This window comes from Patella vulgata, chromosome 2 (assembly GCF_932274485.2).
Source record: "Patella vulgata chromosome 2, xgPatVulg1.2, whole genome shotgun sequence".
Lineage (NCBI taxonomy): Eukaryota > Metazoa > Mollusca > Gastropoda > Patellidae > Patella > Patella vulgata.
Window position 1 is genome coordinate 72,047,137 of NC_065880.2, and position 19,340 is coordinate 72,066,476.

Below are 19,340 nucleotides of genomic sequence, written 5' to 3' on the forward strand. Positions count from 1 at the left end.
ATTCATAAAAAAAAATTCTATTGTTATCCCCTTTGTCTCTGTAACTTGACTATGAATGCTCTACAGACCATTGTTTTATTTTGAAATTGCAATTTAAAAGTTATCACCCTATGTACATTCAAACTTATTTAAACTTTTTAACATGATACAAGATGCGGCCTTTGATGGCATGTTTTAAAACCTGGTGGGTTTTATTTCCATTATTAAAGCTTGTAAATGGGTTACAGGGCAAGGCTCTAAAACTACATATCAAAATCAAAAGATCCATGGTTTATAGGAAGTGTTTGTTAATATTAACGTCTGCTTCAAAGTTATATGGCAGACAATATTAATATATTATCGTTGAATGAAATTTAGATGTAGAGGTATAACACTCTTGATAAAGATGCTGTAAGAGGATTGAAACATTGAATTAGAAGTAGTAGATCCATAAAGTTAATAATTTAAAGGAGCTAAATCGCTAACATTTGGGACCTAGAAATTGACAAAAGTGGGTAGCAACGCATATAATACTGTAATATGAATGTATATAAACTGATTTACATTCAATGGTTTCCCTTTTTACTCCAATTTCAAATCAGTTATGTTTGGCGAAATAAGCCAGCAGTCTCAAGCAAGTGCAAATTTCTAGCGTCTGGTTATTCCAGTCTACATACGCCGTTTGATTTGGTGCAATGTGTCTAGCCTCGTCCCTCGAGTCTCTTGATACAACTGGGGCTGAAGCGCATTATGGTACACGATGCGTGTACCAATGGTAAAATGTTTATTTTGTCTTAAATATTGGATATCAAAAGCCCATCTTTTTCCAGTAAGATCACAACATGAATGTTGATTTAATTTGACAAATAAATTGTGTTTTCAATGTTGAAGATTTTGGATGATATTGAGTTAGAGACTTAGCTACTTTAATATAGTATGTCTTCATGTCTTTTATTCCAGATTATGGTAAAACTTTAGAAGATGATATTAAATCTGATACTAGTGGCTATTTTAAAAGACTCCTTGTATCATGTTGTCAGGTTGGTTTGTTTTATTTATATCAGTGCAAGTCTGGTAGGGAATGTGGAGTGAACTTGTTTAAAATGAAATGAAAACAAGGTTTAACATCCTACTTTTCTGCACGAACTATGCTGATGAAGATGGGCCGATTCCATACAGTGTTCTATGATGCAAATATTGCTCTCAAAGCAACTGCTACAGTTTAATCTTTTTACGAATTCCAACTGTCAGTGGCTCTGTTATGTGCACCCGAAAGACTAGGCACCGTTCCTTGCCAGTCCCTCAGTTCTGCACCACTGACAAGGGAAATTACGACCAACTTTCTCAGCCAATACCACGATTGAACCCGAGATAAGCAACACCAAGATTGTTTAAGACAAGCAGAAGGGCTAAAGATCAAACAGCCATGTTTCATTTCACTCCATCCCAGAATTCCTTCTAGACTTTTATTAATAAAGGGAAGTAAATCATTTTAGTACAAAGAACTCAAAAAGACTTCAGACCACTATTTCTTAATAATATGAATAAGTTGAAAAACACAACACAGTTTATATGGAAATACAATCACTGGTTTATAAGTATAGCACGACGTTTCGACAAGTATGTACGAAATAATATTTATTAACATACGTGTAAATATTGCATAATAGCATAATATAAATGGTTCATTCTCACCCAGCTCAAAACTTAAATAATCATGTTAGCGTGACTAAGGTGTTAATTGGAATTTCTAAAGAAGGATTAGCTGTAGTCTGTTTCACATTGGGCACTGTTTATTTCATTAGGTTAAACCTAAAAGTAAAACAAAATCACTTGATAATGTTTTATTCAACATTTATTATAGTAAAACATGTTTATTTTAACACTTTCAATGTAAATGGAAAAACTTAATATAAAAAATAAATAACTAAATAGCACTATGAAATGAGCATCAACATTAAAAATATATATTTCATATGGGCAAGTAAACATTTCATACTTTTTACTCTAAATGGACAAGATGAGATACCGCATCTACATAAAGCATGATGTCTCTTTGACCATTTCGGAACTGATCTTTCAATGCTTGAAGTCTCTCTTCTAGTTCAAACACAGTTCACAAGGACAAGGACAAATGATATTTAGTTAAACTAAAAGGTGATATTTATAGTAAAACAAAAAAGAAGCCATAGATAAATGCTGTTATAATACAAGATAATAGTTAAATTGATCAAAGGATAATTAAAACTTAAATATAGTTAATTGATGGGGGTTAACAGTGACCAGGGAGCAACAAAGCCATATATTTGATATAGACAAAATAAACACAATTTGAAGCCCTATTAATAAGAAATTTATAATAATGTATAAATTGATCAAAGGATAATTAAAACTTAAATATTAGTTAATTGATAGGGGTTAACAATCATCAGTGGTTAACAATAGTCAGGGAGCAACAGAGCCATAAATTTGATATAGACAAAATAAACAATTTGAAGCCCTATAAGTAAGAAATGTATAATAATGGATGTATACAGTATAACCCCTTAATTTGGTAATTACAAAATATGGTTTATATAACAGTTATTATACTTCTCTAGGCTAATTAAGGGGGAGAGGGGGGGGAGAGCAGTATGATTGAAGTTAGGTTTTATAATATGTAGAAATGGCCAAAAAGGAACAACAAAAGAAGAAAACAATGTGATTAAAATTAGGTTATATAATAACTAGAAATGTCCAAAAGAAACAAATAGGAAAACTATGGGCCAATAGACAATTATTTCTCCATCTTAATTAGTTCATCATAGGCCTTTGGTATATATAACCCTGTGTCTCTATTCAGTTCTGGGCTGTGGCGTTTGATTTGGATGGCTTCTATGATTTTCCTGTTTTTCTTTTGGTGTTTATGTATGGCTACGGTTTGGACATTCTTCCAGTCTGGTTCGTGGCCCTGGTTCTTGCTTATATGTTCTGCGTATATGCCAATAGATTTAGAAGAGATGTTTTTTTTTAAGACAGTACTTTGTAAATATAGGCTAACAGAAATGAGTTGACTGAAGAGCAGATAGAGTGTTTGTTAGCAAATGGTCCAGAATCTATAATAGATAGAGATTTGGCTATCCAAGATGCTAAAAAACTTTATGCTGCTGGTGAGAAGAAATTTGGAACTGATGAATCAGCATTTATTCAAGTCCTGGCATTGAGAAATGTCTTTCAACTCGATGCTATGCAGTATGAGTATGAACAGGTAATATGTTTGGATTGGATTCAATATTTATTTTATGGAAGAAAATGTAATTACTACCCAAATACCAAGTATCTGTGATCATGCTGGGTTCCACTTGTTTTCGGTCAGATTTTCATTTTAATTATATACCCATATTTTTTAATTTTGACCAATATGTTTTGTTATTTTTTTTTAACCTTTATTTTCTTTTTAATCACAAAATAGTTATATAATATACACATAATATAATAATTACAAAATTCTTCGTCTATTTTTGCATATGCCTAACTACAGGCAAAAAAAGAAACGCTGCATCTAAATTTAATCACCAAAATTGAATTTATATCGCTATTGGCAAAATGACAATCAACAACATGAGCACTGCAAAGTGTGTTGATTCCCTGCAAATAGAATAGGAAGGAATACCTTGAAATTAAGAGTTATTTTATTTATTGATACTTATCAGCAAAGACTTTATAACATAATGTATATTGTCATTATGTAAGCCTATTTTATTTAGCAACAATTATATAACGAGAGTTGTAATAGAATGAATGATATAATAGGGATGTGTGGTTGAATGTTTCGGAATTGAGTTTTCTTAATCCTATGACAAGTATGAACAATGATAATCAATCTGCAACCAGATTCTTTGGGACTAACTAAACTGTGATTTTTAGTCGGTGAAGGAACTGAATTCCATGTCACTCACTTGATTGCAATTCTTTGAATAAACAATGTTCTAGACTCACAGTCAAGCATCCCTACACATATAAGTTATTGTTTTGTAGCTTGCTGGAAAGGATTTGCTAAAGTCAATTGACAGTGAAATGTCTGGTGATATAGCTCGAGGTCTAAAGGCTATTGGTGAGTTATAATAGATTAGCAATATCAATCAAAATATCTGCTTAAATTCAATTTTTGTCATGATCGGCCTACGCTTAAAGCAACTGATTGTAATTTGAGCTGTTTTGAATCTCTTGCAAACTACAATATTGTGAAAGTTCAATTTGTAAAAGTAATATCAGTAAACTAATTCTACAAAGACAGGATGAATTAAAATTTTTACAACATTCTGCATATGATATAAACAAGCCATTGTCACCTATCAATGTTGGGTAAAAATCTTTTGATATACATGTACCTCTTTTTAACCTAATTCAATCCAAGCCAGGCGAGCAGTTCTTGGCAGACAAAGTTCCTAAACTTTTCCAGCATGGTTTCCCTGTTCTGGCAGGGAACAGCGATTAGTCGTTCGTATTGGATGATATACCAAGGTCCTGTGTACACGTTGGCATGCACATAAAAGGACCCTTGATAGTTGAAATTTATTTGCTGTCCAGGCAAAATTTCTGGTGCAGAAAAGTATGATGTTAACCACATTTCATTCATTCATTACCATTCTCTCTTCCAGCGCTATATGCAAGAAGTAGCCTCACGTATTTTGCGAATATTTTACATAAAGCTATGAGTGGTGCTGGTACAAGTGATTCAACATTAATCAGAGTAATAGTGTCGAGATCTGAGGTATAGTAATTAAATACTTATTTAAAACCTTTTACATAGTAGATAGCAACCGCTTGCCTGGTCTCTATCTGAATTACACATGGACACAAACTATGAAGATTATTGTTAGGTATTGGTGCACTTGTAAGTTATAGTTATCCAATATGAACCAATACACCATGTGAAATTCAAAACATTTGGTTAAAGAACACATCAGATACTTTATTTGGACCAGAATCAAAGAGTTTGCTATTTTGCTTTTGCGAATTCATTATCAAAGGCTTTCCCTGTAAAATGTATCTTAACTGACCTCATACAGTCATGCTCTTCTTGTAGGGAGCCACAATGATTCAGTAAGGTTCTGGCTCCCTAACCAGTTTAATCCTAGTGTTGGCTGAGAAAGTTTTCTAGGTTTTTCCAGTGTGGTTTCCCCTTGTCAGTGTTGCTGGACGGAGGGCATGGCAAGGACAGTGTCTAGTCATTTGGATGGGACAGAAAACAAGTCGCATGTAAAGATTGGTGTGGACGGGAAAAAACCCTTGACAGTTGGAATTCGATATACGAGTAGGGCGTAGCACCGCTGTCCATGTAAATTTCCATCATAGCACATTGTATGTCGTATTCTCATCTTCATTAGCACAGTCAGTGCAGAAAAGTATGACGTTAAACCCCATTTTATAACATTTCAATTGCTCTTCTTGTAATATACCACATATTTATCTGGATAAGCAGATATTAATTGTATATTTTTGTTATTTATTTGATTACAGTATGATCTTGGAGATATAAAAAGAGAGTATGAAAACTTATATGGTAAACCATTGTCGGAGGCCATTAAATCCGATACCAGTGGTGATTACAGAAAGCTTCTACTTGCCTTGATCAATTAGTAAAAATTTAGAAATTTTTGAACCATGAACTGAGCCCCAAGCCCTTCTCTTGTTCTTCTTTTTAGGGCAGACGTTCTTTGATAAAAAAAAAAAAGCCTAAGGCTCTGCCAATTCAAATACGATTGACACGAACTTGGCATGTTTGTTCCTTGGACAATTGTGCATTAATTTTTGATGACGTCGCAATAATAAAGATGGCTGTGAAGACGTCATGCTTTGTTTCTGGTCCACGGTACGTCGGTCCATGTTATGTTACTGTTTAACAGGTTAATATTGAGTATTTACTATTTAAAATAGTATCTTGTATATAATTGTACACATTAAAAACATCAAAACTATTCTATGGATAGCAATTACTGTATTTTAATCGGAGTATAATACTGATAGTCAGAAATATATACCTATTACTTTCAGGATTCATAAGGTTTTTACTAATTAAAATTTAATGAAGTGGTTACTTCTGTTAAAATTAACTTTAAGTATATATATTATTGTTAGCCTTAAGAGTACATAATCATTATAATAATTATGAATTTAATCAATCTGGTTAAAACACAGATCCTATTTCGTTTCGTTTTTATAGTTCAAAATTTCGTTTTACTTGTCTTTACTACACTTGGATCTGGAAGAGTTGTTATTAAACACGTTTTCTGAATGGTGTCAGGGATAAGCCAATAAAATGATCTGTTACGGTGAGCTTTAGGCGTGTTTTTCACGGAACTGTTGGTAATCCACTAGTAACATCAATGCTGATTGGTTAATCAAATGTCTGACGTCATAGGGTGATAAGTCGGACTTTTGACCCCTGACGTGACCTATAGCTATAACTTGTCAGATCTTCATGTAGTGTAGGCCATCGAAAGTATAAAAAAACGAAACAAAATATAGATCTGTATTTTAATCAGATTGGAATTTAATCAAATGGTTAAACTCCTTAATTAAGTGGATTCCCTAATGTTTTGATTTTACATACATTTTGTTCTTTCTGACTATATCAGTATTATGCTTGAAAACAAGAAGTTTGCAGCTCCGATCAAAATACTAAAAAATAGATATTTTGTTACATATTATCTTTAAATTTTTCTAATATTGTTTAACAATTTAATATTGAGCGTTAATATTTTTCTAGATTTTGTAAGCAAATATCTATATTGGGCATTCTATTGTTAGAAATATTTATCATATTTTCTTTTCTACAAGAGCAGGTACCAATCTCTATTTTTTAATATTTATAGGCTGTGCATTTTTTTTTTACACAAGAAAGGGTATATATGGTTTTTTGTATGTTATATTAGTATTTTCTTTTCTACAATTTATATTTTGTATTAGTATTTTCTTTGCTACAAGAACGAGTGAAATACTGCAATCTATATTTTATTCTGCAGTAGGTGTATATACATGTACTTGCCATTCTGAGATTTACAATGCAACATAAGCATTTTATACACTTATTTTTAAACAGGCATATTATATGGTAGAGTGTTGCCCATTCATCCTGTAAACTTCTCCATCTTCATTTGTTCAGTTCATGCAGAAATGGAGGATGTTAAACCCCAATTGTTGTGAGCTTGTGAAATCAGTTAGCCCTGCTCTCCATGTAAGCATTTCCTTTGGCGAAACAGTTGTTTTAATGCAAATTTAATCGCTCTGATTCCATGTCAACATTTGCGCAAGCAGAGAAATAGTTACCCCGATGAGCAACCATTTTTTCACGTCTACTATGCACCCGATGCCCAACCGGATGTTAATGTTCAACTTCTAAGTCAGTCATTGCGATTGGCTCTTGTTGCTGCATGTTCAGCTTGAAAATGATAGATTTGTTAATGTTATTTCAAAACGGTCGTGATTAAAGGAAAACAATGTCAGCCTCCTTGCTGTAGAGAGAATCCTTCTTTTGTATTTTATAAAGTCTTGAACTAGAAGTAGTAAATTCTAAAATTGTGACTTATATTTAAAAAAACTGTTTTCCCTATTTTGAGGTTGTCTCCTATTTTGCATTTCAATAATTTTTAATTTAATAAATATTTCATCTGTTAATTTGAGAGTAATGAATTTGTGAAATGAATAAATCAATACAGTTTTTTTTTTGTGGATTTTGATTGCTAATGATGTGCACTACCTATTTTTGGACAGTTTCAATAGGTTATTCCTAACCGCAGTATTTTGGCTAATTTTTTTACTCGGACACTCTATAATCTGTATAAAAAAAAGCAAGCACAAGGAGTGTTTGGTAGCTTCATTGAGCAGGGGTCAAGGTTAGTGTTAGGTCATCAGTGTTTCAAAAGTATTTTCAGGGTAATTATAATTCATAAATACACTATTTACAAGGTAATCTTTATTCGTAAACACTGTGGTTATGAATAACTTTATTTGTAAACAACATTTATTGGGTTTTAAACCCGACTCAAAATTTAATATAGTTCTGAAGTTTCCTTGGATCATTTTGAAAGTTTTATTGTTGATACCTACATTATCTTTAATGTTTTTAATTTATTTATTAGGGTAATAAAAATGTGAAATGATGGTACATATTTCTATGCATCACCTTTTTTGACAAGGCAAAAGGGTACTAAGAATGTAATATTTGTAATATGATTTCTTTTAAAGGAGCTAAACCTCTAACTCAATATTATCTATAATCTTTAACATTTAAAAAATAAATTAGAATTTAATATTGGTCCATTTCAATCAATATTTATGTTGTTAATCTAACCATGAAAATGTGGGCTCCTGATATCCAGTTATTAAGAATCAGATATTTTAAAATCATTGAGTGACATCATTTTCTCTATGGTCTCAAGCATCATTAGTAATGAGGTACCTTGATGAACAAGACAAAACACATCCCACAAGTCAGTGCCTAAGTGAAATGTCAAACCATACTAATCAGGTATTTTTGGGAACATGATTAGAAATTATAATAAGACTGAATGTAAATTACATTAGTGTGTTTTTCGACCCATTTTGGGGTTCCAAAGAGTAGAGGATTAGCTCCTGTAATTTGTTGCTGTTATGTAATAGGAGAATTTTTATACAGATAATTACATATACTATACACATTTCACTTTTATTTCGAATAAACGTATATACATAAAGTTTTTATTGTATTTGTTTGGTTTTCTTATAGAAATCTGAATAGACACCACTGAAATAATTAACATTCCTATCAAATGATAGACAGTTTAATGTCCACTGGACACAAAACTAGGCCATTTTGTGACTTTCATATTGTTAAATTCATTTTTTTATATGTCAACGGTTTTTAAAATCGGATAAAAATTGTGACCTCTAAAGGTTCCACAAGCTAAAAACGCAATTTTTCTTATAATCAGGAGCCATATTCCATGAAGATATGCACGATTATCGAAAGGAACCGAGATCTATGGGATATAATTTATAAATATATGATCTAATTTCCATTAACATCGGATAAAGGTAGGTTGCCAGGCAACGAAACATATGCCCACAGCAGCTATATCGTCTGGGCAGTCAACAAGAGTTGTCGCATATTTTTACTTTTTTCGGTAATGAAACATTTATAATACATTAAAATCTGATTAAGAGTAACAACTCATTAAGTAATTATCAGAAAACCATTAGAATTTGTTTGGTTTTTATAAAGTTCTGCCCCATACGTTTAGTATACGAAACTTTTAACATGGAATTAGCTGTTCAGGTCATAAAGATTCATTGAAAATCAAAATACTTGTTTGTCTCAAGACCTTAAACACTGTGCAGCAATTTAAAGTCAATCGGATATTAACTTTAGCCTGTAGAGCGTCCACAAGATTTTTCAAAGTGATCAAGGGCCATAACTCTGGCAGTAATTATCGGAAATCGCTGAAAATCAATAGGCTTCTTCGTCTCATGACCTTAAACACTGTATATAAATTTAAAGTCAATCGGATATTAACTTTACCCTCTAGAGCGTCCACAAGATTTTTCAAAGTGATCAAGGGCCATAACTCTGGTAAAAATTATCGGAAATCGCTGAAAATCAATAGGCTTCTTCGTCTCATGACCTTAAACACTGTATATAAATTTAAAGTCAATTGGATATTAAGTTTAGCCTCTAGAGCGTCCACAAGCAATTGTGGGCGTATAAAAATTGTATCCTGTAGAGGATCCACAACATATCCAAAGAAACCGAAATCTTTGGGTGATAAACCTCTATTTCAAGTTTCATCAAAAACGGATTTAAACTGTGACCTGTTGAGTGTACACAAACAGATGGACAGGGGCGCCGACACTATATGTCCACATGAAAATTTGGCCGTATAAAAAGATGACCGACAGGGGTTAAAAAACCAACACAATTTTTGTTATACAGTATTTTTAGAAATATATTACTGTAGGTTAGACCAAACATCCATGAACTAATGAAACGATAATGATTTTCTTTTATCTTCTAAACACATAAAATAAAGCATATCGTAGGTGAAGTGTCAAAAGGGTGTATCTCGGGGGAAATTAGTCAAATACACTTTTTTGCATTTTTAAAATCTCCCAATTAATATGCACATTTCTTTCTAAGCTGTGTATCTCTATGCCAATTAGAACTATTCTGGGTATCATGTGTCCAAAAAATGTTGTATTTGTGGAAATTTTGAAATGCAAAAGGTTCTATTTCTTAATCTTTAGAAATTCTTAGATACACCCTTTTGACACTTCACCGACGATATTGTGTATGGATATAGGATACATGATTATAGTACATTGATGCAAGTGCTTTGTTTGTCTGATAATGTACTTGTTCAGATATAATGAGAAAGTTATATTAAGTCATACCCAGCTAATTTGTGTTAAAATATCAGTCATTAAATACTAGAAAACTTGTTTCATATACATTATATTATCACTCTTTATCCAATAAAATAAACAAACTAAATCACAATCAAGATATGTCTTAACATATTAATTTAGCACTAATGAACTGATGCCAAGAGACCATATTTAGCAGACATTTTGATAGAACACACACAACTCTCATTGATTTTGACAAAAATATCTTTGTGTATTGTTGTATAGCAATAAACTGAATGAAGCTCATTATTTACAAACACATTTTCTACTATGTAACACTGCCAGGCAACAACATGCTATGTGCTCTCTATGAAAAGGGTAAAGACAGGAATTTTACAGTACATGTATTTCTGATAGTCAGGTAGGCTTAAATATTAGGTCATCTGATCCATCAAAACAACTCAAGTCTGAGAGATTGTCCACTGGACACAAACTAGGTCATTTCAGGACTAACATGGTTTAATTTTTTTTCAATAATTCACTTGTGCATATAGGTTTTTCGCAGTGGGAGGAAACCCACGGCCGCAAGGTCCATACTCTCTGAGTCACCGTGGCTCCCCACTTTTAAGAGTAGTGCCCTACTAGACATGTGATCCTGCTCCTTTACAGACCTTGTATCTGGTTATATTTGCTTTACTGTATATATACTCTTCAAAAAAAAAGAAGGGGATATTCAGATGCAAATACCTATGCAGGTTGAGATATGATAAATAGTCATGGACACTTGGCATGCTTTGAGAGTATGTTCACAGATGAAGAACTTATCTCCCCAACAGAACCACTGAGCTGCACATGCACCACACAATAGTGCCATACACGTGGGAGGGGTTCATTGTAAAATTTGACACTTCAAGGAAGGGTTGATGAAAACTGCCGTGTGCCGGTTAATTCTATCCATGTTTGCTTTCCTATCGGTTCTTGCATCAGATTTACTGTTTAGTGTATCTTTGCTTTAGTGTGTTATGTTTAATTTGCAATGAGACGTCTTCAATATGATGAACGTCTACATGCTTCAAATGGGTTCTACACAGCGAGCAGTAGCCAACATGCTTAATGTGTCACAGTCTGTGATCAGCAAACCGGTACCAACAAACCCACAATGCTGATGACAGACCTCTTCAGGTCGTCCTAGAGCCACTACACAAGCCCGGGATCGATACATTCGTACAAGGGTCCTGCAAAATTGAGGACAAACGGCCAATCAGCTTTCTGTAAACTTGTACCAAGTTACAGGAATTCGAGTTACACCCCAAACGATAAGAAATCGGCTACATGCTGCCCATTTGCATGCGTGACGACTACGTGTTGTGCCTCCATTAACTCGCCAGCACATGGCAAACAGGCGTCAATGGTGTAGGTAGCGTAGAAATTGGGGTAATCGTCGATGGGCGCGTGTAATGTTCTCAGATGAGTCCAGATTTACTCTGGATTTCACCGATAGGCGTACTTGCGTTTGGAGGCGTGTAAATGAGCGTCATGCTAACGTTAAGGTCAGACAGCATGACAGATTATGGTGTGGGGAGAAATCGTCATGACTGGCAGAACGGACTTGAAATTGTTTAAGGAAGGGTCACTGGTGTGTACTACCGTGACCACATCCTGGCATTGACAGTTCTGCCCTTTGCTCAACGTGCAGGTCGACGTTTCATCTTTCAAGATGATAATGCCCGTGCCCACCGCGCTCGTGCCATGAATGACTACCTCCAGCATCACCATATTGTCCATATGCCTTGGCCAGCCAGGAGTCCTGACCTTTCCCCTATAGAGCATGTCTGGGACATGATCGGGAGACGTGTTCGTCGACGTCAACATCAACCGACAACACTGCAAGAATTGGCCGTGGCACTGCAAGAGGAGTGGGTCAGATTGCCCCAAATTCTGATTGGACGGTTGATTAGGAGCATGTCATAATGAATTGCTGAATGCCTGAGGATTGGTGGAGCAATTACTCATTATTAAGACAAAAATCAAAAACATCCATTTTCACTTTTGACAGTGTATCTCTTTGCGAGTGAAATGGGGCCATCAGATAAGCCACCCATATGAACTGTTTATGTTCATGTGTAGGCAATTGGCCTGTTATTAACATGCACTGGTTACCTCTAATAAAAACAGCAGTGCATTTCCGCAGTTTTGTATTGTTTCTGAATATCCCTACTTTTTTTGAAGAGTATATAATAAATAGTCTTATGAGTAACTAAGTTGGTTCAATGAGTGCAATGAAATGAAATGAAATGGAGTTTAACGTCCTACTGTTCTGCTCCTAACCTGGGCTAATGAAGACGGGCATACGCCATACAGTGTGCTATGAGGGAAATTTTGCCCGGACAGCGGCACTTCGGCCTACTCTTATATCGAATTCCAACTGCCAAGGGATCTTTTACGTGCACGCCAATGTGTACACGGGACCTCGGTTTTTCGTCCCATCCGAACGACTAGACAGCTTTCCTTGTCAGGCCCTCCGTCCTGCTCAATGAGTGCAAAAAAGTATACAGTTATAGTTCAGTTCTGAAATACAATATATCAGTATGTACTGTACATGTATTTGATATTTGGAGAGAGCACATTCTTAGTTTAAAGTCAGCTGTACACACAAATTTTTTATACATGATTACTCCTGTTAGTTTCCAAAAACAGTAGTTTTAAATATGGTAATACAAAAAAATAAAGACAAAGGAATATGCTAAAACTATATTATTGAAAGTGAATAGAAATAAAAATTGGTTTTATTAAGTGATAGCCTAAGATCCAATTAAAAATTTAACCAAATGTAATAACAGCTTTCTACAGGGTAAACAGATTACCATGCACATTGTTAATATATTGATATATATGTATGTGTCTACCGTTAAATTACGAGATATATAGTAAATGCTAAAATAAACATTAGTTTTTATCTAGGCTACTAAAGCATTTCAAACAATTAAACATGGTTGAAATTAAATATAGGCTATCAGTATCACAGAAAAATATTTGTGTATTAACATAATATGTAAAAAATATTATTATGGTGACTTTGCAGCATCAGATGTATTAGAATCACTAGATATTCTCCGATTTCGACTACGACCCGTCAAGGGCGCTGTGGTTGTTGATGTTGATGGTTGACAATCACTATCATCTGAATGTCTGTCACCAGATGCTGATCTAGATGATGATCCAGAACTTTTTTTGATAGGAATATGAAATTCATCCGCTACTTCTCTTGTAGAACGGGCTATTTTTAAAATTGTTCGTCCATTTCCATAATCCACCTGCACCAGTGTTCCAATGCCATAACATTGTTCATTTTCTGAAGAATAATCGTCATCACGATTATCTGAACTGTTATCACTAGATTGTTCTGAGTCGCGTAGAGACAACAGCTCTTCTCGTAAGGCTAACACTGAATCACTTCTACGATAATCCACATCAGGAGATACTTGTCTACGAGGTGAAGATGGTTTATGTGATGGTGGTGTATTATCGGTCTGTGAAGTTGTTGGAGTCGAATCAGACGATCTCAGTCTTTTCTTGGATTTAGAAGATGATCTGTTATGAGACGAGGTAAAACCAGCCACCGAATCATCTGAATCGGAACTGTCCGTAATACTTCTACTTGAACGGGAATAACGTTCCGATCTTTTTCTTTTGTTCCTCCGTCTTGTAAAGCTAATATCTGATGACTCAGAATCTCTTGAATGATGAGAATCATTTGAGTGACTATTATTTTCAAGACTAGAATGACTTCTTTCATCATGATCTAGTCTATTACTAACACTTGTGCTGCTAAATGAACTATCATATCTGTTACTCGTATTATGCGGGTCAGTGCTATGGTTAGAATGATCTTCAGAATTGTTATCCCATGGTTCATTTCTTACCGAATCACTAAAATTATTTGAATTTCTATACAGTCTCCTTTCAAAATCGGAGAAATCTGAATTATCATCATGGTCTGAGTGATAAGAACTCCTAGAATAACGACTTGGGCATCTGTCACTGTTATCAGAATGGCATGAGCTCTCTGTATCACCTGTAACATTCAATGTGGCATTTTGATTTATTCGAACTATCTCCCTTTCTGTATTTAAAGGGCAATCGCACAAGTCGATGTCTAGCTGACAAGAATTGCACCTCAGTCGGGTTGATCTACCGCTGGTGGTCGTTTCATTCGGTTGATTTTGGTTCAAATGGCAATCACATAAATCATTATGTAAATTACATAAATCACACCTGTTAGGATCAGGTGGTGTAGCCACGGTAACAGTACTTGTAAAATCTGTAAATGGAACCTGTGGTGGAGTTGCAGGGGTTGTTACATGAATACTGTTGTCAATGGTGGCTATGCTGTTTAAAATGGCCTCTTGTTCAGCTCTCTCTACATATGGTAATGGGAAAGAATCCATCGAAGAATCAGAACTGTGAAAAGATCTGACAGGGCTTCTGGATAGACTGCGATCGGGAGTACGCGATGGACTACGAGATACACTTCGTGATGACCTACTTAAATGACTTATATCACTATATCTACTTGAAGTTGAACTTGAATCCCATGACGAATGTCTGCGTCTAGACTCTTTCTTCAATGTGTTCACTTCTTGTTGTAATAAATCATATTTTGTTTTTAGTTCCAGTAATTCTGCTTGTAGAACATCATACTCCTTGTTTTTAGCTGAAATTAAAGCAAAGAGGAAACTCTTACTCTTACATTTTTTTTTCATTTCTGTCTATTTCTATCCGCTGATGTCTCGCAAATATTTTACTTACCAGTAGTCAAAAATATGTAGACCCTACTATGAGCATGAGTCTGCCATTATGAATTAATTTTAAAGCAAATCTGTGCACAAAAAACTGCATTATAAATGGCTCTGCTAGTACATGTATAGCAGTAATTCTAGGATCAGTTATTCTATATCTATACTTTATTCTGACAAAATTTAGATCTAACAGTTTTATCTATACTGTTGTTACATCAAAAATGACTTTCAACTTTCAATGGTTCTTTTACGTGTAAATGAGTAAATGAGACCTAAATTTTTCGGCCAATCTTAACAACTCAACGGTGTTCATTGCAAGGCCCTGTGTTCTTCTACACCACTTACAATGAGGGGGAAACCACACACTTTGGTGTGAACAAGAGTGAGTAAATATTAAATCAAACTGGCATTTAATAATGTTTGAAAATGAGGTATAACATTAACCGGTCGTGATATTGTATTATTCTCATATATCAAAGAACCTGTCTTCATTAGAAGATTCGTTTGAAAGATTCAAATGTTCATACCTTCACAATAGGCTTTAAGAGCTTCCAAACAATCATGACTGTTGACTTCTGTTAAAGGAATCTTTAAACCACACTGTTTCTTGCAAGCTATTTCTCGGTACATACACTGCTGTTCTTCATGTACTTGAATCAACTTTCTTAGCATTGTCTGAGAACATTTAGGATATTTGCATACAACTATCTCGTATCCACAAATTTTAATGTGAACAGAATATTTTTCTAATGTTATCTTATCTTTGCAGCCATTAGTTACAAAGTCACATGCCAGTGTTAATTTATTTAGCATATTTCTAACTAAGGGTAAAACTGTTTTTAAGTCATTTTTTTCAACACGATTACGGCAGGTTGGACAGTTATGTTTGTTATTCAACCATGTCTCAATGCAGACCTTACAAAACACATGCCTACATGGACATTCCATAGGTTCATCCAGAACATTAGTACAAATACAGCATATTAATTCTTGATCTGGTGGTGGCACAAACTTGTCCACGTCATAGCGTGACATCTTTAATTTTAACCTGTAAAATATTATAACAGATATAGTCAATGTGTTTGATGCAGTAATTGGGATAGTTTTTAAAATACCCAAATCCACCATTATTTCAACATATATCACAATCATTTATATCGTTTTGTTTTTTTAATATATAACCATTCCTTTAGCTAAATGTCATATCAAAATTACAGTATTCTTGTTTTAAAATCTGACAATTCATGCTTGTTTGGTCGTCGTATTGAATAAATGTAACTTGTGTATATATATCCAAATTTTCCATTTTCTAAAATCAGATTTGGACACAAAAATGCAAAGATTTTAAATTAAAAATGACGATTTGGCATAAAGAACAGTAAATGATCAAAAATCAATATAAATTATTGTGATATGAGTTGAAATTATGGTGAATTTGGGTAAATCATGCTACCGTAGTTCGTAGACTGACAAGCAATTAGGCAATAAAAGTTGAGATATTCATTTTGGTGCCTTATTTCCATATGAAAACACCTGCATTTGGTGGTAATTCAACTCAGTTGTATATTAGCCTACCTGCTGTATACTAATACTAAGATGTCTGTAACATGACATTGTAAATGGGTGCTACATGTATGTCAGCATTTCATAATGGCAGATCATTTCAAACGAATTTTGTTTATGTTTTTGGATCGCTAAATTCTACATGAAAATAGTGTGCCATTATCATTATCATAAATTTGTGTCGGATGTGGCAAGAAATGATTCCTTTTGGTGAACAATGAATCAAGGTGAAAAATACTAAAATAGACAGTAAGGATTCCAAAATAGCCTTATACTCGCGATGGGGGCAAAGCCTTATTTTCATATTAGTTGTCTATGGGATCAGCCAGTAACGGATAGAGGCCAAAGCCGAAAAGAATCTGTTGTTACAGTAACTATTACTGTGTGAACCAAGGTAAATTATAAACGGATTTCTTCGATTGTGAACAAACTACTGAATAATTGTTATTAAAAACTTGCCTATGTGTTTGAAATCACCTCTGGTTGAATAAAATCCATTGCACAATTAAATATCCAAACCAAAACAAAAGTTCTCTCTTGAAAAATCAATGTTTTTGCTTGTATTTTCGACAGTGTCCATCACAACATTACACATGTCACGTCATGAGCTAAACCATCATAATATGTTGAAGGGGGGTAAAGGTTGAATCACGTGTGTTGAAATAACAACAGCGCACGACCGTTTCGAATTTTTGAGTTTGGGCAACACAATAGCAACTGAGACAAAGACATTGATTTCGAAACAATTGATTGTCAGTCTACTAAATTTTATTCACAATGAATATATCACCAATTATACGAATACTTGTAAATATAATATTGTTTTTCACCCCTGTATATATAATTGTATATTGGATACATTGCCTTGTGAATTTCAAAACAAAACCGGGAATTTACAAAATAATTGTGTTACCGATCACGTACGATTATAAATTTTTCTAAACAGTTTTTTGCACACCGGAAATAATATTCAGAGCGAAATAAAAAGAAACTGAACTATGTGCCGATAATTAATCCGGTGTGCGGTATGATTAATTGTTGGTAATAATTTTTGGTATTTATATAAAAAAAAAATAACGTTATAGGCCTATACCTATTCAATGATTCAATGGCCTCGGCTATTAATGTTGTCTAGGCAAATGTAAAATACATCGGCATTTACCTCGACTACAGCAGATTGCTGAGGTTAATTGACAGGACTGTTTAAGTTCCTCAGGAAATATTAACCAGCGGCTGCCAGGCAGTATACGCCCACATTTTCGATAGATGGATAGAGAACAAGCTAAAAACTCGATTTTTCGTAAAATCAGGGGCCATAATCCATGAAGTTTCGATCCGATACATGCCAATATCTAAAGCAGCCGAGATCTTTGGGTTATAAACTTACATTTCATGTTTCAAACAAATCGGATAAGAATTGTGACCTATAGAGAGTCCAGACAGGGGCGACGGCATAATACGTCCACATGAAAATGTGGGCGTATAAAAATATTCAAGGGTGAAATTAATTCAAGGTCAGTAAAACAAATATAATTGAAAAGAAATAATCCCACCAAACTCTCTAACCAAATAATTTTAATACAAGAGGGAAACAAAATACCGGACTATGGGTGTATTTATGTTTTTAAACGCCCAAACTCATTACTGCGTTCCGAGAGGAATAGCTTATTCATACACAACCGTTACGACAGACAAGCCTTGCTTTGACCCCCCTATACGAAATGATATATCCCGATAAGTGACGTAATTAGCTTCCATTTTGGTTATTTCTCGGTATCAAAGTTTGTAATGAGTTCAATTTTACAAGAGAGAACTTTTTTATTCCCAAGGACATATAGTTGTACAATGGATTTTATATAACCGGAGGTAATTTCAAACACACAGGTAAGTTTATAATAACCAAAGTATAGTAGTTTGTTCATAATCGAAGAAATCCGTTTATTATTTACCACGGTTCACACAGTAGAGTAGTATTATCTACAGTTTACCACCATGCTGCACCTACGAGGGGACTGGATAGATTACCAAACCTATCTATTAGACTAAGAAATATATTCATAACTATACCTGTCTCTCACTTGTGAGAGCAACACATTTAAACAAGAGAAGAAACGTATAGTTGGTTATTCAGTCATCAGTGTTCCAATTGGACACTGGAAGCCACCCTCCACTTCCAGTACTACTAACTAGGTCGAGTAGGCCTCAGTCCACAGACTGACAGTTATCTTCCCTTGGAAAACGTCAATAAATTCTGAAATATTTTTTCTTTAACTTTTTCTGACATATTAAATAACAATGCATTTAGTTAACATGTCTGTTGAATAATTCCACTTCTAAAATTTCTCCTGAACAATGTACATTGACATTATCTTGCTGCTAGCTGGCATCATTTCGATTTTAGTCAAGAGCCAAGAATCCACTGTCAGGATTTTTACAAATTTCGGAATGGTGTTCGCGTCAATCGAGATACGAAACGAATCGAATAAAAATAATAACAATAAATAGATTTGTCGGTATAATAATAATTCTAGACAAGATATCATTTGGTTTACAAAAATATAGAAATATATTTTAATATTTCATTTTGATAAAACTGCCACTCCCAAGTTTACAAAAGACAAATTTAGTTCAAAA

General features: G+C 34.1%; 2 protein-coding genes across 4 annotated transcripts in view; one reads left to right on the forward strand and one right to left on the reverse strand.

The window, feature by feature from the left end:
- LOC126812357 (annexin A5) overlaps window positions 1-8,699 on the forward strand; it is a 27,133-nt gene extending 18,434 nt beyond the window's left edge. For all 3 annotated transcript variants that reach the window (XM_050538725.2, XM_050538724.2, XM_050538727.2), the window contains 5 exons: window positions 940-1,019; window positions 3,014-3,226; window positions 3,997-4,072; window positions 4,620-4,732; window positions 5,482-8,699. In XM_050538725.2, the coding sequence (XP_050394682.1) occupies window positions 940-1,019; window positions 3,014-3,226; window positions 3,997-4,072; window positions 4,620-4,732; window positions 5,482-5,601 (602 nt within the window). In that variant the 3' untranslated portion in view covers window positions 5,602-8,699. The remainder of the gene's footprint in view (window positions 1-939; window positions 1,020-3,013; window positions 3,227-3,996; window positions 4,073-4,619; window positions 4,733-5,481) is intronic.
- A 1,218-nt stretch (window positions 8,700-9,917) lies between these two features.
- Window positions 9,918-19,139, reverse strand: LOC126812356 (dentin sialophosphoprotein). Its single transcript, XM_050538723.2, has 3 exons — window positions 18,774-19,139; window positions 15,671-16,191; window positions 9,918-15,058 (listed from the first exon to the last, which is right to left on the reverse strand). Exons 2-3 carry the CDS (start codon window positions 16,176-16,178, stop codon window positions 13,410-13,412), a joined length of 2,157 nt encoding a protein of 718 aa, XP_050394680.1. The 5' UTR covers window positions 16,179-16,191; window positions 18,774-19,139; the 3' UTR covers window positions 9,918-13,409.
- Between the last annotated feature and the right edge of the window lie 201 nt (window positions 19,140-19,340).

Excerpts from the sequence above, each read along its gene's own strand:
- LOC126812356 (XM_050538723.2), bottom strand. The coding sequence starts at position 16,178 with ATGTCACGCTATGACGTGGACAAGTTTGTGCCACCACCAGATCAAGAA. Across the intron at positions 15,059-15,670 it reads TCTTAAAGCCTATTGTGAAG|CTAAAAACAAGGAGTATGAT; the intron begins GTATGAACATTT and ends CTTTAATTTCAG.